General features: G+C 43.2%; 1 protein-coding gene and 1 pseudogene across 2 annotated transcripts; both read left to right on the top strand.

Annotated features, from left to right (window-relative positions):
- Positions 1-1,358: 1,358 nt before the first annotated feature.
- On the top strand, positions 1,359-22,073 carry LOC129835130 (uncharacterized; annotated as a pseudogene).
- LOC129838096 (uncharacterized) lies at positions 14,285-19,006 on the top strand. Of its 2 annotated transcripts, none has more exons than XM_055904817.1 (7): positions 14,285-14,639; positions 15,883-15,995; positions 16,420-16,620; positions 16,821-17,141; positions 17,342-17,839; positions 18,024-18,500; positions 18,703-19,006. In XM_055904817.1, the coding sequence occupies exons 3-7, from the start codon at positions 16,507-16,509 to the stop codon at positions 18,880-18,882; spliced, it is 1,590 nt and encodes a 529-aa protein (XP_055760792.1). In that variant the 5' UTR covers positions 14,285-14,639; positions 15,883-15,995; positions 16,420-16,506; the 3' UTR covers positions 18,883-19,006. The 2 variants fall into 2 exon arrangements, with proteins under 2 accessions (XP_055760792.1, XP_055760801.1); XM_055904826.1 differs by lacking the exon at positions 14,285-14,639 and adding an exon at positions 14,671-15,408.
- Positions 22,074-23,690: the final 1,617 nt, after the last annotated feature.

Below are 23,690 nucleotides of genomic sequence, written 5' to 3' on the forward strand. Positions count from 1 at the left end.
TAGTGTTTTTCATATAACTCACTATAGTATGAAGAATGCTTTAAAGAACACTTACTAATTAATTATCCAGACTATTAAGCTGTTTGAGAAGTACTTAAGTATGCATTAATCACAGTATTACTGCATTACACACTAGTAAATATGTATGAAATCATTTGAGACACTTTGCATATTAATGTAAGTTTGTGGTTGAATGGCTCTACTGTGGGCTATTTTCCTCATCAAAACCAAATCACAACTTTATTTGCATAGCACATTTCTTACAGATGATGCATTTCAAAGTGCATAGAAAATAAAATAATAAAAGGTTAGAATAAAAAAAATAGTAAAACAACCACAGTGGACATGAGAGACTAATTCACTAAAATAAATGAAAATAAATAAGATCAATACAATGGGATAAAATAGATAGTAGGAATAAACAAAAGCACGGCTAAAAAGTAGCTCTTCAAAATGTCTACAGTTTCTGAGGGCCTCAGATCCTCCGGCAGGCTGTTCCAAAGGCCAGGAACATAGTGGCTGAAGGCAGCCCCACCAAACGTTTTGGTTCTCACCTTTGGAACAACTGAAAGACCCGTGCCAGAGGATCTGAGGGACCGACCGGGCACATACAGTATCTTAAAAACATGTCAGACATGTATTCAGGTGCAGGGCCACGTAGTGCTTTTAAAATCAATTATTAAACTACAGGCAACCAACACAGGGACTTTAAAATAGGTGTAGAGTATGTTCAATTGTATCTCCTGATGACAGTTCAGTTATATTGGTGTAATAGTGCCCTCCAGTGTTTCTGAGTAAAGGTTTAGATAAATGATGGTTCTAGTGGTGGGGCTTTGACAAAGCTATTGGAAGTTGCTAGTATGTCTTCTAACTAAGTCAGTTTTAGGTTGCATAAGGAGACATTTCAAAAGAGAATCCACAACTCAAAGGAGAGTACTTTGAAAATGGTTCTCTGGTCTGGCACTGATCAGAGAGAACTGTATTGTGGAACCCTGTTTTCACCTATCCAATGGTGTTGGATCAGAATTCTTGACTGCCGGTCCAATTCAAACTCACGGTCACAATCTCATGAAACACACATGGTAGGAAGTGCAGCTGGTTTAGAGAGGAAACTGAGCCCAAAAGCCACTGAGCACAAACAACCACATGTATCTGTGTCAGACGACCCACAGATGGTGATGATGTTCTATTAAATGTCATTCAATAAATATTCTACATATGGCTGTCGCTAATGTATCAATTTCAAGTTTGATCCGAATAGTTGATAGAACTGGTGAATGGGACAGGCCTCTAGACAGAGTTGTAAAATGGATGTCTCAGCTTCCCATTATTATCATAGCATCAGATCAGATGTCTCAATGAGGAGGCTACGCAGGACGGCAAGACACGAGGACCCACTCACCCTGCACTTCCAGGGGGCCTCCAACAACATCATCCACACCCACACCTCTGTGTTCAGCACCACTCTCTTTGGCATATTCGACAAAGCCATCCACCATTTTGAGACGGACCATGGTGAGGAGAGAGGGGTCGTTCTGACCCAAGATGGCACCACAGTGGCCATCGCTCCCATGCTTCTAGGCATTGAGGTGGGTCTGAAAGCTAAGCTGGAGGGCACCCCTCCTCTGGGCATGTTTCCCCTCACCTTAGCCAAAAACCTAGGGTTGTCATTCCTTAGCCTCCAGGACTTTCCAATCGCTCAGCGTCTGGAGCCAGACGGCTGATTGGACAACGTGACCCACCCCAGAGTGTTCCAGATGTCGCGGATGCCCACCCTGGCCAGCGATGCCCTCGTCAACGGGGGAATGGATGGGTCCATCTTGAGCATGGATCTTGCCACCCTGGCCCCCTCTGAACAGCCTGGTAAACTCAGCGGGGTGCTGAAAGGTTACTACAATCATGTTCTGGAGGGGCAAGACCTGGGTGTTGTATCCAGCCACATCGGCCCCAAGCGTCGAGAGATTTCCCAAGCCCTGCTGGGCACCTTGGACAATCAGAGGCAGGTGATGCAGACCCTATACCTGGTGTGGAGGCTGGAGGACGCTCAGTGGATAGCCAAGGATACAGGGGTGGAAAAAGCATTGAGAAACGGAATGCTGGAATTTGTCCACAGATACTGGGGTGAGTCTCAGGGTGAGAGAATAATTTACCCCTGTAATTATGAAATTGTAGATGATAAATGGCCATTCATTTGAAGTCTACAGAAAATTGGTCTGTAAATATGAAGAGTAATTGAACCTGTTCTACTCTGGTTCAACCTCTCTTCTCCAGACTGCCCTCCCATCATCCCACGGTGTCAGTGGCGGCACCCTACCGAGGGTCTCCCTTCCCTCTTGCCCTGCCTCTCCCCTTCCTGTATATCCACCACACCTTCGAGCCAGACAGGACCCGTCACTCCTTCTGGCAGTGCTCCAGGAGCATGAGGGCCATGCAGCGCTTCCACCAAGAAGACCGCGGCTGGACCGACATCGGATATACAGTGGGGAGAACAAGTATTTGATACACTGCCGATTTTGCAGGTTTTCCTACTTACAAAGCATGTAGAGGTCTGTAATTTTTATCATAAGTACACTTCAACTGTGAGAGACGGAATCTAAAACAAAAATCCAGAAAATCACATTGTATGATTTTTAAGTAATTCCTTTGCATTTTATTGCATGACATAAGTATTTGATACATCAGAAAAGCAGAACTTAATATTTGGTACAGAAACCTTTGTTTGCAATTACAGAGATCATACGTTTCCTGTAGTTCTTGACCAGGTTTGCACACACTGCAGCAGGGATTTTGGCCCACTCCTGCATACAGAACTTCTCCAGATCCTTCAGGTTTTGGGGCTGTCACTGGGCAATACGGAATTTCAGCTCCCTCCAAAGATTTTCTATTGGGTTCAGGTCTGGAGACTGGCTAGACCACTCCAGGACCTTGAGATGCTTCTTACGGAGCCACTCCTTAGTTGCCCTGGCTGTGTGTTTCGGGTCGTTGTCATGCTGGAAGACCCAGCCACGACCCATCTTCAATGCTCTTACTGAGGGAAGGAGGTTGTTGGCCAAGATCTCGCGATACATGGCCCCATCCATCCTCCCCTCAATACGGTGCAGTCGTCCTGTCCCCTTTGCAGCAAAGCAGCCCCAAAGAATGATGTTTCCACCTCCCTGCTTCACGTTTGGGATGGGTTCTTGGGGTTGTACTCATCCTTCTTCTTCCTCCAAACACAGCGAGTGGAGTTTAGACCAAAAAGTTATATTTTTGTCTCATCAGACCACATGACCTTCTCCCATTCCTCCTCTGGATCATCCAGATGGTCATTGGCAAACTTCAGATGGGCCTGGACATGCGCTGGCTTGAGCAGGGGGACCTTGCGTGCGCTGCAGGATTTTAATCCATGACGGCGTAGTGTGTTGCTAATGGTTTTCTTTGAGACTGTGGTCCCAGCTCTCTTCAGGTCATTGACCAGGTCCTGCCGTGTAGTTCTGGGCTGATCCCTCACCTTCCTCATGATCATTGATGCCCCACGAGGTGATATCTTGCATGGAGCCCCAGATCGAGGGTGATTGACCGTAATCTTGAACTTCTTCCATTTTCTAATAATTGCGCCAACAGTTGTTGCCTTCTCACCAAGCTGCTTGCCTATTGTCATGTAGCCCATCCCAGCCTTGTGCAGGTCTACAATTTTATCCCTGATGTCCTTACACAGCTCTCTGGTCTTGGCCATTGTGGAGAGGTTGGAGTCTGTTTGATTGAGCGTGTGGACAGGTATCTTTTATACAGGTAACGAGTTCAAACAGGTGCAGTTAATACAGGTAATGAGTGGAGAACAGGAGGACTTCTTAAAGAAAAACTAACAGGTCTGTGAGAGCCAGAATTCTTACTGATTGGTAGGTGATCAAATACTTATGTCATGCAATAAAATGCAAATTAATTACTTAAAAATAATACAATGTGATTTTCTGGATATTTGTTTTAGATTCCGTCTCTCACAGTTGAAGTGTACCTATGATAAAAATGACAGACCTCTACATGCTTTGTAAGTAGGAAAACCTGCAAAATCGGCAGTGTATCAAATACTTGTTCTCCCCACTGTAGGTGACCTTTGACCCCCTCATCCATTCGCAGATATTAACAAACCCTTTATACTAAGCTTCATAGATGGAGACAAGTGTGCTGTGTCAGCCTACAATTACTGAAGCAGTCATGTTATAGCAAATCTTGACATGATGTTACACAGTATAGCAATATATAATGACAAGATGCTATAACAGGAATCAGGGTTGTGAGATAATGCAATTTGTTTTATAACTCCAACTCCTAAATGTATGTTCCCCTCAGCTTTGTGGTGGGTTCTGATGGGTACATCTACGAGGGGCGCGGCTGGCATCACCTTGGCACCCACACCAGGGGGCAGAACTCTTATGGCTACGACGTGGCCTTCATTGGCAACTACTCCTCCTCTCTGCCCTCACGCCATGCCCTGGATCTGGTACGCCAACACCTGGCCAAGTGTGCTGTGGATGCCGGGCGCCTGCAGGCCAACTTCACCCTCCACGTGCACCGGCAGCTGGTGGACACCTCCTGTCCAGGAGACGCACTCTGCTCAGAGATCAGGGGCTGGGAGCACATTGGGGTGAGAGACTGTTCAGTTTTATAGGCTACTAAACTGTCAGTCAATGTCAAATTAATCCATTTAATACATACACAATCAAAAAGGCATCACAGCTGCTCCAGAACACTATTCAGTCATAATACAATTGTGCCCTTTTTCCTACATTAGACATTAGTGATAAACACCAACATTAAGCTGTTTGTGCACTGTTGATATTGATGCTGCTGACAGGTTTTGATCCGGTGTCATCTTGATCAGTCATTACAGCAACCTTTTACAGGAAACCAGCTCATGGAAAAAGGACCAATGAAGAAGACAAGCATGTAAAAAGCAGTGTGGAATAAAACCAGTTTTGTCAAAATGTCTCATTGGTTTGTATGGGGGTATCAATTTGTTATGTCCATGATAATAGTGTGTTTTAGAGTTAGAACAGCGTATAACACTCACCCTTCTGGCTGTCACTGCTTCACATTACAGTATTGTAACACAACAGAGAGACATGTACAGTGTACTGAACAAAAATATTAGAGCAACATGTAAAGTGTTGGTCCCATGTTTCATGAGCTGAAATTAAAGATCCCAGACATTTTCCATACGCACAAAAAGCATATTTCTCTCCAATTTTGTGCTGAAATGTATTTACATTCCTGTTAGTGAGCATTTCTCCGCTGCCGAGATAATCCATCCACCTGACAGGTGTGCCATTTCAAGAAGCTGATTAAAGAGCATGATCATTACACAGGTGCACCTTGTCCTGGTGAGAATATAGAGCCACTCTAAAATGTGCAATTTTGTCACACAACAAAATACCTCAGATGTCTCAAGTTGAGGGAGTGTGTAATTGGCATGCTGACTGCAGGAATGTCCACTAGAGCTGTTGCCAGATCATTGAATGTAAATGTATCTAACCATAAGCCACCTCCAACGTCGTTTTAGAGAATTTGGCAGTACGTCCAATCGGCCTCACAAACGCAGACCACGTGTAACCACGCCAGCCCAGGACCTCCACATCTGACTTCTTCACCTGTGGGATCGTCTGAGACCAGCCACCAGGACAGCCTTTGATAAAGCCCCTATGTGGGGAAAAACTCATTCTAATTGGCGGGACCTGGCTCCCCAGTGGGTGGGCCTATGCCCAGTCATGTGAAATCCATAGATTAGAGCCTAATTTATTTATTTAAATTGACTGGTTTCTTTATATGAACTTATAACTCTTAGCCTACATCAAAATGTTAATTTGTTAATTAATTAAACGTGAATTACAATTAAATGACTGTAAACATCGCCGTTAACACAAAAATAGCATCAGTTTTAGTGGCGTAGGGAGACAGTTGGGATATTGGAAGACTTTTAAATTGTTTTGGCTAATGATTTATACATCTTGGCTATCTGTCCAATTCATGAAACACATATTGACCAGGTTGTGAGAGTGAAATGTTTAACAGGTGTGTAAATTAATATTGATTTGATTTGATTTGGATCTCTTTTAGTCCCTATTTGGACTAATCTTCCAAGAGTCCTTAAACATTAAAATACAATTTATAATACAAACACATTTTCACATATAATACAAACATACATAATATACTAACATAATGACCCAATAAATACTCAATCTAAAAAATATTGATTCTTCATCTACTATAGTCCCACAACATTTCTATGTATTATATTTAATCGGTTTTAAAATAATGTTTAAATGTAAATATTGTGGCATACAGCAGGTCAACCACCAGGGGGAGACTCCTCGAGGCCTGGTAACAGATGGAGTATACATCACGAAGCGATGGCTCCATCTGCTGGACGTGCCAGGTCTCGACAGGCTCTCCAGCCAGGACTAATTGGGGGCTGATTGGAAGCTGGTGAGTAATCAAGGGCGGATTGCTCACCAGCTGTGCGAGGCCCATAAAGCTGCCAGAAGGGCAGTATACAGGAAGGGAGGGGGAAGAAAGGATTCCCGTGTTATATCAAATCAAATCAAATGTATTTGTCACATACACATGGTTAGCAGATGTTAATGCGAGGGTAGCGAAATGCTTGTGCTTCTAGTTCTGACAATGCATTAGTAACCAACGAGCAATCTAACCTAACAATTTCACAACAGCTACCTTATACACACAAGTGTAAAGGGATGAAGAATATGTACATAAAGATATATAAATGAGTGATGGTACAGAACGGCATAGGCAAGATGCAGTAGATGGTATCAAGTATAGTATATACATATGAGATGAGTAATGTAGGGTATGTAAACATTATATTAAGTGGCATTGTTTAAAGTGGCTAGTGATACATGTATTACATAAAGATGGCAAGATGCAGTAGATGGTATAGAGTACAGTATATACATATGATATGCGTAATTTATGGTATGTAGACATTATATTAAGTGGCATTGTTTAAAGTGGCTGGTGATACATTTTTTACATGTATAGCAGCAGCCACTCAATGTTAGTGGTGGCTGTTTAACAGTCTCTCGGTCCCTGCTTTGATGCACCTGTACTGACCTCGCCTTCTGGATGATAGTGGGGTGAACAGGCAGTGGCTCGGGTGGTTGTTGTCCTTGATGATCTTTATGGCCTTCCTGTGACATCGGGTGGTGTCCTGGAGGGCAGGTAGTTTGCCCCCGGTGATGCGTTGTGCAGACCTCACTACCCTCTGGAGAGCCTTACTGTTGTGGGCGGAGCAGTTGCCGTACCAGGCGGTGATACAGTCCGACAGGATGCTCTCGATTGTGCATCTGTAAAAGTTTGTGAGTGCTTTTGGTGACAAGCCAAATTTCTTCAGCCTCCTGAGGTTGAAGAGGCGCTGCTGCGCCTTCTTCACCACGCTGTCTGTGTGGGTGGACCAATTCAGTTTGTCTGTGATGTGTACGCCGAGGAACTTAAAACTTTCTATCCTCTCCACTACTGTCCTGTCAGTGTGGATAGGGGGTGCTCCCTCTGCTGTTTCCTGAAGTCCACGATCATCTCCTTTGATTTGTTGACGTTGAGTGTGAGGTTATTTTCCTGACACCACACTCCGAGGGCCCTCACCTCCTCCCTGTAGGCCGTCTTGTCGTTGTTGGTAATCAAGCCTACCACTGTAGTGTCGTCTGCAAACTTCATGATTGAGTTGGAGGCGTGCATGGCCACGCAGTCGTGGGTGAACAGGGAGTACAGGAGATGGCTCAGAATGCACCCTTGTGGGGCCCCAGTGTTGAGGATCAGCGGGGTGGAGATGTTGTTACCTACCCTCACCACCTGGGGGCGGCCCGTCAGGAAGTCCAGTACCCAGTTGCACATGGCGGGGTCGAGACCCAGGGTCTGTGGATCTATTGGGGCGGTAAGCAAATTGGAGTGGGTCTAGGGTGTCAGGTAGGGTGGAGGTGATGTGGTCCTTGACTAGTCTCTCAAAGCACTTCATGATGACGTAAGTGAGTGCTACGGGGCGGTAGTCGTTTAGCTCATTTACCTTAGCTTTCTTGGGAACAGGAACAATGGTGGCCCTCTTGAAGCATGTGGGGACAGCAGACTGGGATAAGGATTGATTGAATTTGTCCGTAAACACACCAGCCAGCTGGTCTGCGCATGCTCTGAGGATGCGGCTGGGGATGCCGTCTGGGCCTGCAGCCTTGTGAGGGTTAACACGTTTACATGTTTTACTCACGTCGGCTGCAGTGAAGGAGAGTCCGCTTGCTTTTGTAGCGGGCCGTGTCAGTGGCACTGTATTGTCCTCAAAGCGAGCAAAGAAGTTGTTTAGTCTGTCTGGGAGCAAGACATCCTGGTCTGCGACGGGGCTGGTTTTCTTTTTGTAATCCGTGATTGACTGTAGACCCTACCATATACCTCTTGTGTCTGAGCCGATGAATTGCGACTCTACTTTGTCTCTATACTGACGCTTAGCTTGTTTGATTGCCTTGGAGGGAATAGCTACACTTTTTCTATTCGGTCATGTTTCCGGTCACCTTGCCCTGGTTAAAAGCAGTGGTTCGTGCTTTCAGTTTCGCGCGAATGCTGCCATCAATCCACGGTTTCTGGTTAGGGAATGTTTTAATAGTTTCTGTGGGTACGTCATTGCCAATGCACTTGCTAATGAACTCGCTCACCGAATCAGCGTATTCGTCAATGTTGTTGTTTGACGCAATGCGGAACATATCCCAATCCACGTGATCGAAGCAATCTTGAAGCGTGGAATCAGATTGGTCGGACCAGCGTTGAACAGACCTGAGAGCGGGAGCTTCCTGTTTTAGTTTCTGTCTATAGGCTGGAAGCAACAAAATGGAGTCGTGGTCAGCTTTTCCGAAAGGAGGGCGGGGGAGGGCCTTAAAAGCGTCACGGAAGTTAAAATAACAATGATCCAGGGTTTTACCAGCCCTGGTAACACAATCGATATGCTGATAGAATTTAGGGAGTCTTGTTTTCAGATTAGCCTTGTTAAAATCCCCAGCTACAATGAATGCAGCCTCAGGATATGTGGTTTCCAGTTAACATAGAATCAAATAAATTTTGTTCAGGGCCATCGATGTGTCTGCTTGGGGGGGAATATATGCGGCTGTGATTATAATCGAAGAGAATTCTCTTGGTAGATAATGCGGTCGACATTTGATTGTGAGGAATTCTAAGTCAGGTGAACAGAAGGACTTGAGTTCCTGTATGTTGTTATGATCACACCACGTCTCGTTAATCATAAGGCATACCCCCCCGCCCCTCTTCTTACCAGAAAGATGTTTGTTTCTGTCGGAGCGATGCGTAAAGGAACCACCTAGCTGTACCGACTCCGATAGCGTGTCTCGAGTGAGCCATGTTTCCGTGAAGCAAAGAACGTTACAGTCTCTGATGTCTCTCTGTAATGCTACCCTTGCTCGGATTTCATCAACCTTGTTGTCAAGAGACTGGACATTGGCAAGTAGTATGCTCGGGAGCGGTGCGCGATGTGCCCGTCTCCGGAGCCTGACCAGAAGACCGCTTCGTCTGCCCCTTTTACGGCATCGTTGTATTGGCTGGGATCCGATCCATTGTCCAGTGTGGTGGGCAAAACACAGGATCAGGAAAGGAAAGTCAGGAAAGTCGTATTCCTGGTCGTAATGATGGTGAGATGACGTTGCTCTTATATCCAGTAGTTCCTCCCGACTGTATGTCATAAAACCTAAGATTACCTGGGGTACCAATGTAATATATATATTTGACGGTTCCAGAGGTAACAAGACGGAGTTCAGTTTTGTGCCCGACAGGATACAGCCAGACCTGGAACCCCGAAGACGGTATCCCGGAGAGGGTCTCATGGGGGAGACCTATCCTTTTCTTTTTGATCTATTATTTAAATAAACACCCTTGAAACTGAGCTAATCCTTCTCTGTCCGTGTCTGATCTGGGCAAACATCTTGACCAAACCCCGTGATCTGCCTCAATATTGAAGGTTTCTGGTTTGCTAAGTTAATTTATTCAATTTCTTTTTTGCTCTAAATCAAAATGTTTTTTGCCTATTTCTCTTTTCTGTCTGGATAACGCATAGATGGTGGACAATCTATTCCTAGTGTTTACGGAATGTCTGTCTCTTACCAACTGAATACCGTTGTGAATAGAACTTGGCATTTAAAAAAAATTATATTATGAAATAAAATAAGCATGTTTTTTTTCAATTATCTTGTCGATTGATGACCAACCAAGAACATTGCACATGACTGCAACAGAAGAACCATGTCTCCACCTTAAAACAATCCTTGCTGCTTTGTTCTGTGCAATCTGCAGCCTCCTAACTTCACTTGATGATGCATTTCCCCAGACCACAGAACAGAAGTCCAGCTGACTCTCAATTAATGCTTGTGTCATTTGCTTAATAATTTTTCCTGGTAAATATTTAGCTATCCTTCCGATTATGCACACTGTTTAAATATTTATTTTTACATTGATTAGTTATTTTAGACGCCCATGATAAGCAGTTGTCTAGCTGCACTCCCAATAGTTTGGTTTCTGACACCTCTTCAATTTATACTCCTCCCATACTTAATTGTATCCCATGATGTTTTGGCCTGTTCCTAGTGGAACAGACCAACATAACTTTGGTGTTCTTGGTGTTTAAAACAAGTTTGTTCTGGCAAACCCACTCCCTGATATTCTCTAAATCTCCTTGTAAATCTCGCTGTACCTGTTGAACCGACTGTCTTGCTGCGTAAATTGTAGTATCATCTGCAAATATTGTAGCTTGAAGTTCAGCTAAGGCATAGGGAAGGTCGTTGGTATATATTAAATAACGAAGTGGCCCAAGGCAGCTGCCCTGCGGTATTCCACAGTTTAACCTGTCTGTCTGTTTAACCTGTCTGGGATCGCGAACAGCCAATAAAATTGCAGGGCACCAAATTCAATCAACAGAAATCTCATAATTCAAATTTCTCAAACATACAAGTATTAGACACCATTTTAAAGATAATCTACTCGTTAATCCAACCACAGTGTCCGATTTCAAAAAGGCTATTAGGCGAAAGCAGAACATATTATGTTAGGTCAGCAACTAGTCACAGAAAGCATCCAGTGATTTTACAACCAAAGAGAGGAGTCACAAAAAGCAGAAATAGAGATAAAATGAATCACTAACCTTTGATTTTCTTCATCAGATGACACTCCCGGGACAACATGTTACACAATACATGTATGTTTTGTTCGATCAAGTTCATATTTATATCCAAAAACCTCAGTTCACATTTGGCTTTGCCTCCAAACCATCCTGTGAATTTGCACAGAGCCACATCAATTTACAGAAATACTCATAATAAAAATTGATAAAAGATACAAGTGTTATTCACAGAATTAAAGATATGCAACCGCTGTGTCAGATTTAAAAAAAACTTTACGGAAAAAGCAAACCATGCAATAATCTGAGTACGGCGCTCAGACATCAAATCAAGTCAAACAGATATCAGCCATGTTGGAGTCAACAGAAGTCAGAAATAGCATTATAGATATTCACTTACCTTTGATGATGTTCATCAGAATGCACTCCCAGGAATCCCAGTTCCACAATAAAAGTTTAATTTGTTCGATAAAGTTCACCTTTATGTCCAAATACCTCCTTTTTGTTTGCACGTTTAGCCCAGTATTCCAAATTCATGACACGCGATCACTAGGCGCAGACGAAAAGTCAAAAATGACACAGTGACACAGAAACAAAATGACACAGTTTCGCCTGCTTCCATACATTTGCAAACATCCCCTTTTCCAGTGACCAATTAAATATGTATCTCAATGGAACTGCAATCTGGGGAGCAGCACAGCGAAGCAAAACATTGTCCATAAGACCATAACCTGTAGATTTACCGTCAGGTATTGACTTCAATAGGTTTAACACCTCCTCCACTGACACCGTTTGCAGACTAAAAGAGCAGGTCTTGTTGCTCATAATATGATCATCAATCCATTTGTCACGTTCCTGACCTTATTTGCCTTTGTTTTACTTTGTTTAGTTGGTCAGGATGTGAGCTGGATGGGTAGTCTATGTTATGTGTTTCTATGTTGGGTTGAATGTGTTGCCTGATATGGTTCTCAATTAGAGGCAGGTGTTTGACGTTTCCTCTGATTGAGAACCATATTAAGGTAGGCTGTTCTCACTGTTTGTTTGTGGGTGATTGTTCCTGTGTCTGTGTCTGTTACACCACACGGGACTGTTTCGTTTGTTCATTCGTTTGGCTAGTCTTACCTGTTCGTGCGTTCTTCGTGTTTATGTAAGTTCTCAAGTTCAGGTCTTTCTACGTCGTTTTGTTGTTTTGTAATTTTCCAAGTGTTTTTCGTGTTCGTCTTGTCTTTAATAAATATATTATGTCTGCATACAACGCTGCGTTTTGATCCGACCCTTACTCCTCCTCCTCACCTGAGGAGGAGGCATTACAGCCGTTACACCATTGGACAATAGTGTCACGTTCTGACCATAGTTCTTTTGTATTTTCTTTGTTTTAGTGTGGTCAGGGTGTGAGTTGGGTGGGTATTATCTATGTTTTCTGTTTCTATGTGGGGTTTCTCGTTTGGCCTGATATGGTTCTCAATCAGAGGCAGGTGTTAGTCATTGTCTCTGATTGGGAACCATATTTAGGTAGCCTGTGTTCTATTGTGTTTTGGTGGGTGGTTGTTTTCAGTCTTTGTGTGTCTGCACCAGATAGAACTGTTTCGGTTTTCACTTTTTTGTTGTTTTGTAATTTGTATTGTTCAGTTTTTGATTATCATTAAATTAAGATGAACACTAATCACGCTGCGCTTTGGTCCTCTCCTTCTACCGACGAAAGCCGTTACAAATAGCTTGTTTGGAAGAATGTATGTTTACATTGTTGCTCAGTAAATACATTTTCTTTGTAAAAAACTCTGCAAAATGATTGGCAATATCAACTGGTTTTCTTATTATTTTCCCGTCAACCTCCACACTAGATGGGCATGATGAGATAGATGTACCAAGTACCGGTAAGCCCTTAACTGTGTTCCATACTTTTTTAGAATCAATTAAAGCATTGTGTAAAATAAAATAAAATTCTTTGCATATTTCTTTGTATAATTACGTAATGTTCTATAATTCTGTTCATCAATTTCTAAATTTGACTTGGCTGCTAAGACTTGGCTGCTGCCATATTTCTTTGAGAAAAAGACTCACCCAGTTCATCATCACTCCATGGAGATGGACGAGCACCAACTGTACTTTTTCTTATAGGGGCATGACGGTTCATTACCTCAGTGAGCAAATCAATAAAACATTCTGTAGCGTGATTTAGTTCATCCCTTCATTCTTTGGAACCTTAGTGTTCATGGTTATGATCACAATATTATGGTCTATCCAGCCCACTGGCATTGCTCTGGCTTTTAAGCATTGCAATGGTATATTACAGAAAATCAGGTCAATGCATGTGTCTGAATGATGACCCAACTTAATTGAGTATCATTAACCATTTGTTTCAAACCACAGTTCTCGGCATATCTCATCAATTTTGTTCTATTCGAATTATTGTGATCCTTCCCATTTATATTAAAATCACCCAAGATAAATACATCTCTGTTGCTATCTGTGGCCTGGTCAAACCCAGTACATAAGTCATCCAAATAGGACACCTTAGAGCAAGGAGGTCTATACACACATCCCACCAATATGGCTGTCTGGTGAGTCAGATGTACTTGAGCCCATAGTGCTTCTACTTGACACACATTAAGGTCATCCCTCCTCTTAAAAGGTATATGATTCTGAATGTACAGTGCTACACCCCCACTATTCCTATTCCTATCCCTTCTCAGGAGACTATATCCAAGAATGTTCATTTGCCCATCATTTACAGACGCATCTAAATGCGTTTCGGTCATGGGATTTTTTTCTTCTCTCCTTTCATTGATCTCGGTGGGAAAGTGATCATTCATTCCAAAATCAGTGTTTCTGAGTTCTCTGCCGATGTTCTTCGTCATTTCCTTTTCCTTAAATTTGTCAAAACGTGCAAAGATAGCCCGTGGTCAATTTCCAGAGGCCGTACCTATTCTATGGACTCTAGAGAAAGTGACATTACGCACAACATCAGTGGGCAGTTTAGGTTGAGTTGACATAAAGTCTCGGACTGTGTCCTCACAGCCTCTGCTGTTGTCATTCTCCGGTATCCCTGAAAATATTAGATTGTCCCGCATTGATCGACACTGTACATCAAGCAAGGTTTCTTTAAGTTGTTTGTTCTCCCTTTGCACCACCTCCACCTTGCCATGAATAGTCTACAGTACCTTTCAGCGCCGTGTTCTCTTTCCTTAGATCATCAATCTGACGTTGGCTGAATTCTAGACTAGCACATAATACATTCATGTCCTCTCGTAATATATCCAAGATATCAAGTTTGGCAAGCCTTTCATTGATGGATTTTAACAAGTCAACATCCATATCAGTAAACCTCTCCCCACTCGCCACACGTGCGCCCTCTTACTAGGGGATGGTTTGGTTCCATCGTTGATACCTATTGGCCAACTTGGTTTTGGTTTGTTTTGTTGATTGGGTTGGTTGTCCTTAACAATGCTTGAATCCTCCGAAACCAGCGACATGTTTCTTTGAGCTCGTAAGTATCTCTCGTCAATGAATCGTTCAAGCTCTTCAATTGATTCTGAATCATCCAAATATTCTTATCCATTTTGTATTTGGTAAAGTTTTGTCGTATTTATTTGCTTCAGCAGCATGGATTAACAATCATGGCATATTTGTTCAATCAACACTGATTTTGCTATTTTCATACACTTTCAATGTATTAAAAGTACAGTATAATGTTAAATATCCAACCACCAACCAATTGACACCTAAGCATACTGTAAATCGTATTGATTGATTCTGTAATTCATTCCATATAGCCTACTTTAACTAGCCTGTTGTCTTCAATTTTGAAGCGATTTTTAAACCAACACATTTTAATATTGTATTGCATGTTTTATATATTTCTCTAACCCTTTTGTATGCGAATTGCCAATGCCAATAAACCATCATAAATGACGTTTTATCCAGTGACATCGAGTAAAAATGTTACAGGATCTGTATTCATTAGGAAGAAATAGGATTGGCCAGGGCAAATGTTACAACAGGATAAATAAATGTGCTCAGAAATGTACGACGATGTGCGCAATAAGGAACGTGTCACCATAGAAATAGAATCTATATTAGAATCCCATGCTCGTCACAATGTCCAATAACATACATTTGAATTCCAAATTCTATGTGTATTACTCAGAGGTTAATTTATTCACAATCACAACCAACCTACAGTAAATCGATAGCAAACGCGAATTCTTCATTCAAGTCAATCAAAAAATCGTATATTTTTTCCTGTTCTCAGTAAGGTAAGTAGGTCTTCCCATAATGAGAAGGACCGATATTGTACGCATTCGACATTTTCGAAAAACACGTTACTTGAATCATATCGAATCTGTTAGCTATACAACCAATTTATCGATCATCTAAGATGACTTCCTCATCATAATTAAGGTCTCATTAATCTCATATGCACTTTCATTGTTTATATTGCATGTTGTTGTTCTATGTAAGGTATAATGTATATTTTTCCCATTAAAATAACCTTTTCCAGCATTCATTTGAAAAAGACAGATGTACTGCTGTAGACATCTGGTCTTGGGTTCTGTGCTCAGTAACCCTTGCTCTTTCTGCAGAGCTTTGGGCAACAAAAACAAATAATCAAAAAAGGCCTCATCATTCTCCATGGAGGAGCCGTTAGTTTGTGCCATGAACCAATTCATATCACTCTCTGCTTGCCACATTCTAACTGGTTTAGTAACTAATTGAAGACTCTATTGCAGAAAATGCTCAAGAGGCAATTCTGTACACTGAAAGCCCAGGGAAGGATCCCACTGGACCTCCCTCTGAGACCAATGAAGGCCTGGCTCCTGGCAGGAAAAAGAGTCTTCTTGGAGTGAGTGCAGTGTTCTCAGACTATTTTTGAATTGTACAAAACGTTATACTTCAAGGTAACTTGAGTTTATCACATCATTAGACAAGTGTAAATGATAACCCCAATGTATCAAAATATATCAGATGACAGCAATCGTTTGATAGATAGTGTAGACAGACATAGTCTGATACATTTCCATATTCACATGAAGGCGTGAGACAGAGACATGGAAGAGATGGAGGAAGGTCTGTGTAGCTGAATTGGTGAGGACTATGTAGAGCAAACAGTACACCCACTGTAAAGCGCTTAAGATATCAGCTAGCTCATTTTTGTACCCAAAGAGAGAAACAGTTGTAATTTTTCCCAACATTTCAATGATGGACCAGTGTCCAGTCTCACCTGATACATCAACGGTCTGTTAATTACATATTATGTTGTTACATAGACTTGGGATACAAAGAGGGGCCTGGAAATACAGGAGACAGAGAGAGTTCTCCTGGTCAGTTGCCAGAGAGTTCAGGATGAATTAAGGATGTCCGATGTCATCGTGGACACGGCGCCCAACGGAGCCATCCAGCTTCTGAAAGAGGAGTGTTGGAAGTTGAACTTCTTGCATCTAAAGGATGAGACATGCCAGGCCACTGAGGTAAGACATAAGAGCCATCTGCAATGCCAATATTGTTTCTTTGAAAAGAATGTCAAGCATCTTTGTCATTTCTGTGTATAATATGGTGTTCAACGTTGGTCAATATTACATTGGAATTACAGTCAACTTTGGATGTCTTTGGTTTGTTGTATTTGTGAAGTAGCTATAGGATAGTTCTGTATGTCTCTGTCCATTTACAGCTCACTGAGCTGTATGGACATTCTGAGACCTCTTCAAAGGAAACTCTAATTGAAGAGAAAAGTCCAAAGACCAAGTGCCCGGCCAGTGTCGCTGGGGCTGCTGACATTCACAACACCAATGAGGAGGCTTCAGAGGAGTCTCCTAATAACGATGTGGTGGACGTTCAGGATGAGCTGCTGGCCCTGGTCAGTGTGGAGAAAGGGGCTGCTGGAGATGGAAAGGTCCTCAGCAAGGTGGTGAAGCCCAAAGGGTGTCTGAAGGAGAGCTGCAAAGATCAGCTAACCCCAAAAATCTATGATATGATTACGGAACTACCAAAGGTAAGGACCAAGAAGCCTGTTTTGTGAATGAAAGGTCAAATGTCTTTGGAAGTTGGGTGTATCAGAGATGTCTCAAGCGGGACAATAATACAAATAAGCTGCTATAATCTTTGACTTTGGATGTCTGTGGTATGTTTTGTGAAACAGGACAGATATCTGTTTTGTTCTTACTCTTTCATTGCTCTGCATTGTCTGCTTAGTCCTATTTCGGATCCACTGAGAGCCTTCCTGAGATGTGTAGCAGAGGTCCAAAGGTGTGCAGTGGAGTGCCTGAGGTGTCAAATGCAGTGGGAGAGGTGTCCAGTGACACAAAGACGACAGAAGCTGCTGACGACCTTCTGGACACTGGAAATGTCCTGAGTAAGGCGGAGCAGCTATCCACCCAGAGCCATCCTGAGGTGTGCAATGGAGAGGCTGAGCTGTGCAGCGGTCCTGAGGTGTGCAGTGGAGTGCCTGGGCTGAGCAGCGGAGAACCTGGGGGTTGCAGTGGAGTGCCTATGGTGTGCAGTGGAGTGCCTGAGGTGTCATACGCAGTGGAAGAGGTGTCCAGTGACACAAAGACAACAGAGGCTGCTGAAGACCTTCTGGACACTGGAAAAGTCCTCAGCAAGGTGGTGAACCCCAAAGGGTGGATGAAGCAGGACTGGGAAGATCAGCTGACCAGAGACTTCAATGATATGATTGCAAAAGTCCCAAAGGTAAGGAACAAGAATCCTGTTTTGTAAATGAAAGGTCAATCGTCTTTGTAAGTGGGGTGTATCAGGGTTGTCTCAAACTGGACAATATTATAAATTAGCTACTATAATCTTTGACCTAGTTTTTTTTTTTTTTAAATGACAAATGTGTTTTCCTTACTGTTTCATTGCTGCACTGTCTGTTTAGTCCTATTTCGGATCCACCGAGAGCCTTCCTGAGGTGTGCAGCAGAGGTCCTGAGGCGTCAAACGCAGTAAAAGAGGTGTGCAGTGACACAATGAAGATAGAGGCTACTGGAAATCTTCTGAAAACTGGAAATGGCCTAAGCAAGGTGGTGCTCCTATCCACTGAGAGCCGTCCTGAGGTGTGCACTAGAGTGCCTGAGGTGTTCAGTGGAGGTCCAGAGGTATGCAGTGAAATGCCTGAAGTGTACAGTGGAGATTCTGAGGTGTGCAGGGAATGTCCTGAGATGTTCAGTGAGGTGCCTGAGGCACCAAACGCAGTGGAAGAGGTGTCCAGTGATACAAAGACTGAGGCTGCTGAAGACCTTCGGGACACTGAAAATGTCCTCAGCAAGGTGGTGAGATCCAAAGGGTGGCTGAAGGAGGGCTGGGAAGATCAGCTGACCAAAGACTTCAATGATATGATTGCACGACTCCCAAAGGTAAGGAACAAGAAGCCTGTTTCGTGAATGAAAGGTCAACTGTCTTTCTAAGTGGGGTGCATCAGGGTTGTCTGAAACTGGACAATATTATAAATTAGCTACTAGAATCTTTGACTTTGGATGTCTATGGTATGTTTTGTGAAACAGCTAAAGGACATATGTGTTGTTCTGACTCTCGCACTGCTCTGCATTGTCTGTTCAGTCCTATTTTGCATCCAACGAGAGCCTTCCTGAGGTGTGCAGCGGAGTGCCCGAGGTGTCGAACGCAGCGGAAGTGGTGCGCAGTGACACAAAGAAGCAGAAGAAAAATGGCGTTCTACGATTCTTCCGACGTGTGTGGAAGTTCTTCACATGCTCCAACAGCCTCCCCAAAGAGCAGTGACTCAAGCACACACAACTCTGGGCCACACTTGCCTCGGTGACTGAATTTCTCCACCATCTCCCCCTTTCCTTCCAACTGCCTTTTTGTAATAATAAAAATAAAGGGGATCTGAACCACAACAAAACTGTTTTCATGAGTGTTTTTCATATAACTCACTATAGTATGAAGAATGCTTTAAAGAACACTTACTAATTCATTATCCAGACTATTAAGCTGTTTGAGAAGTACTTAAGTATGCATTAGTCACAGTATTACTGCATTACACACTAGTAAATCTGTACGAAATCATTTGAGAAACTTTGCATATTAGTGTAATTTTGTGGTTGAATGGCTCTACTGTGGGCTATTTTCCTAATCAAAACCAAATCACAACTTTATTTGCATAGCACATTTCTTACAGATGATGCATTTCAAAGTGCAGCGAAAATAAAATAATAAAAGGTTAGAAATATTAAAATGAGAAATTAAAATAGTAAAATAACCACAGTGTACATGAGAGACTAATGCACTAAAATAAATGAAAATAAATAAGATCAATACAATGGGATAAAATAGATAGTAGGCCTAAACAAAAGCACGGCTAAAAAGTAGCTCTTCAAAATGTCTACAGTTTCTGAGGCCCTCAGATCCTCCGGCAGGCTGTTCTAAAGGCCAGGACCATAGCGGCTGAAGGCAGCCCCACCAAACGTTTTGGTTCTCACCTTTGAAACAACTAAAAGACCCGTGCCAGAAGATCTGAGGGACCGACCGGGCACATACAGTATCTTAAAAACATGTCAGACATGTATTCAGGTGCAGGGCCACGTAGTGCTTTTAAAATCAATTATTAAACTACAGGCAACCAACACAGGGACTAAAATAGGTGTTACAGTATGTTCAATTGTATCTCCTGATGACAGTTCAGTTATATTGGTGTAATAGTGCCCTCCAGTGTTTCTGAGTAAAGGTTTAGATAAATGATGGTTGTAGTGGTGGGGCTTTGACAAAGCTATTGGAAGTTGCTAGTATGTCTTCTAACTAAGTCAATTTTAGGTTGCATAAGGAGACATTTCAAAAGAGAATCCACAACTCAAAGGAGAGTACTTTGAAAATGGTTCTCTGGTATGGCACTGATCAGAGAGAACTGCTTTGTGGAACCCTGTTTTCACCTATCCAATGGTGTTAGATCAGAATTCTTGGCTGCCGATCCAATTCAAACTCATGGTCACAATCTCATGAAACACACATAGTAGGAAGTGCAGCTGGTTTAGACAGGAAACTGAGCCCAAAAGCCACTGAGCACAAACAACCACATGTATCTGTGTCAGACGACCCACAGATGGTGATGATGTTCTATTAAATGTCATTCAATAAATATTCTACATATTGCTGTCGTTAATGTATGAATTTCAGGTTTGATCCAAACAGTTGACAGAACTGGTGAATGGGACAGGCCCCTAGACAGAGTTGTGAAATGGATGTCTCAGCTTCCCATTATTATGATAGCATCAGATCAGATGTCTCAATGAGGAGGCTACGCAGGATGGCAAGACACAAGGACCCACTAATCCTGCACTTCCTGGGGGCCTCAAACAACATCATCCACACCCACACCGCTGTGTTCAGCACCACTCTCTTAGGCTACTTCGACACAGCCATCCACCTTTTTGTGACGGACCGTGGTGAGGAGTGAGGGGTCGTACTGATCCAATATGGCACCACAGTGGCCATCGCTCCAATGCTACTAGGCATTGAGGTGTGTCTGAAAGCTAAGCTGGAGGGCACCCCTCCTCTGGGCATGTTTCCCCTCACTTTGGCCAAAAAACATAGGGTTGTCGTTCCTTAGCCTCCAGGACTTTCCACCCGCTCAGCGTCTGGAGCCGGATGGCTGCTGGGACAACGTAACCCACCCCAGGGTGTTCAAGCTGTCGTGGGTGCCCACCCTGGCCACCGATGCCCTCGTCAACGGGGGAATGGATGGGTCCATTTTGGGCATGGATCTTGCCACCCTGGCCCCCTCTGAACAGCCTGGTAAACTCAGCGGGGTGCTGAAAGGTTACTACAACCATGTCCTGGAGGGGCAAGACCTGGGTGTTGTATCCAGCCACATCGGCCCCAAGCGTCGAGAGATTTCCCAAGCCCTGCTGGGCACCTTGGACAATCAGAGGCAGGTGATGGAGACCCTATACCTGGTGTGGAGGCTGGAGGACACTCGGTGGATAGCCAAGGATACAGGGGTGGAAAAAGCAGTTAGAGACGGAATGCTGGAATTTGTCCACAGATACTGGGGTGAGTCTCAGTGTGGGGGAGAGGGAATCATTTACCCCTATAATTATGAAATTGTAGGTAATAAATGGCTATTAATTTGAAGACTACAGAAAATTGGTCTGTAAATATGAAGAGTAATTGAACCTGTTCTGCTCTGATTCAACCTCTCCTCTCTAGACTGCCCTCCCATCATCCCATTGTGTCAGTGGGGAGCGGCACCCTACTGAGGGTCTCCCTTCCCTCTTGCCCTGCCCCTCCCCTTCCTGTATATCCACCACACCTTCGAGCCAGACAGGACCTGTCACTCCTTCTGGCAGTGCTCCAGGAGGGCCATGCAGCGCTTCCACCAAGAAGACCACGGTTGGGCCGACATCGGATATAGGTGACCTTTGACCCCCTCATCCATTCGCAGATATTAACAAACCCTTTATACTAAGCTTCATAGATGGAGACAAGTGTGCTGTGTCAGCCTACAATTACTGAAGCAGTCATATTATAGCAAATCTTGACATGATGTTACACAGTATAGCAATATATAATGACAAGATGCTATAACAGGAATCAGGGTTGTGAGATAATGCAATTTGTTTTATCACTCCAACTCCTAAATGTATGTTCCCCTCAGCTTTGTGGTTGGTTCTGATGGGTACATCTACGAGGGGCGCGGCTGGCATCACCTTGGCACCCACACCAGGGGGCAGAACTCTTATGGTTACAGTGTGGCCTTCATTGGCAACTACTGCTCCTCTCTGCCCTCACGCCATGCCCTGGATCTGGTACGCCAACACCTGGCCAAGTGTGCAGTGGATGCCAGGCGCCTGCAGGCCAACTTCACCCTCCACGGGCACCGGCAGCTGGTGGACACCTCCTGTCCAGGAGAAGCACTCTACTCAGAGATCAGGGGCTGGGAGCACTTTGGGGGGAGAGTCTTTTCAGTATTATAGGCTACTAAACTGTCAGTCAATGCAAATAAATCAAAAGGGCATCACAGCTGCTCCAGAACACTATTCAGTCATAATACAATTGTGCCCTTTTTCCTACATTAGACATTAGTGATAAACACCAACATTAAGCTGTTTGTGCACTGTTGATATTGATGCTGCTGACAGGTTTTGATCCGGTGTCATCTTGATCACTCATTACAGCAACCTTTTACAGGAAACCAGCTCATGGAAAAAGGACCAATGAAGAAGACAAGCATGTAAAAAGCAGTGTGGAATTAAACCAGTTTTGTCAAAATGTCTAATTGTTTTTTATGGGGGTATCAATTTGTTATGTCCATGATAATAGTGTGTTTTAGAGTTATAACAGCGTATAACACTCACCCTTCTGGTTGTCACTGCTTCACATTACAGTATTGTAACACAACAGAGAGACATGTACAGTGTACTGAACAAAAATATTAGAGCAACATGTAAAGTGTTGGTCCCATGTTTCATGAGCTGAAATAAAAGATCCCAGACATTTTCCATTCGCACATAAAGCATATTTCTCTCCAATTTTGTGCTGAAATGTATTGACATTCCTATTAGTGAGCATTTCTCCTTTGCCGAGTGTAACGCTTGTCGTTGGAATGAGGTGAGGACCAAAGCGCAGCGTGGTAAGTGTCCATATTCTTTTAATAACTGAACACTAAGAATACAAAAATAACAACGTGAATGATACAAAAACGAAAACGAAACAGGCTACCTAAATATGGCTCCCAATCAGAGACAACAACTGACACCTGCCTCTGATTGGGAACCATACTAGGCCAAACACATAGAAATATAACCATAGAACAAAACATAGAAAAAACAACATAGAATGCCCACCCCAACTCACGCTCTGACCAAACTAAAATAAAGACATAAAAAAGGAACTAAGGTCAGAATGTGACACCGAGATAATCCATCCACCTGACAGGTGTGGCATTTCAAGAAGCTGATTAAACAGCATGATCATTACACTGGTGCACCTTGTCCTGGGGACAATAAAAGAGCCACTCTTAAATGTGCAATTTTGTCACACAACAAAATACCTCAGATGTCTCAAGTTGAGGGAGTGTGTAATTGGCATGCTGACTGCAGGAATGTCCACTAGAGCTGTTGCCAGATCATTGAATGTAAATGTATCTACTATAAGCCACCTCCAACGTCGTTTTAGAGAATTTGGCAGTACGTCCAATCGGCCTCACAAACGCAGACCACGTGTAACCACGCCAGCCCAGGACCTCCCCATCTGACTTCTTCACCTGTGGGATCGTCTGAGACCAGCCACCAGGACAGCCTTTGATAAAGCCCCTATGTGGGGAAAAACTCATTCTAATTGACTCCCCAGTGGGTGGGCCTATGCCCAGTCATGTGAAATCCATAGATTACCGTCTAATTTATTTATTTAAATTGACTGGTTTCTTTATATGAACTTATAACGCTTAGCCTATATCAAAATGTTAATTTGTTAATTCATTAAACGTGAATTACAATTAAATGACTGTAAACATCGCCGTTAACACAACAATAACATCAGTTTTAGTGGCGTAGGGAGACAGTTGGGCCTATTGGAAGACTTTTAAATTGTTT

The sequence above is a fragment of the Salvelinus fontinalis genome, chromosome 3 (assembly GCF_029448725.1).
Source record: "Salvelinus fontinalis isolate EN_2023a chromosome 3, ASM2944872v1, whole genome shotgun sequence".
In the NCBI taxonomy this organism is placed as follows: domain Eukaryota; kingdom Metazoa; phylum Chordata; class Actinopteri; order Salmoniformes; family Salmonidae; genus Salvelinus; species Salvelinus fontinalis.

Bases quoted from the DNA above. Each gene is read 5' to 3' on its own strand.
- LOC129838096 (XM_055904817.1), top strand. From the start codon at position 16,507: ATGTCCGATGTCATCGTGGACACGGCGCCCAACGGAGCCATCCAGCTT. The intron at 17,142-17,341 runs GTAAGGACCAAG...TTGTCTGCTTAG, and splicing joins TGATTACGGAACTACCAAAG to TCCTATTTCGGATCCACTGA. The intron at 17,840-18,023 runs GTAAGGAACAAG...CTGTCTGTTTAG, and splicing joins TGATTGCAAAAGTCCCAAAG to TCCTATTTCGGATCCACCGA.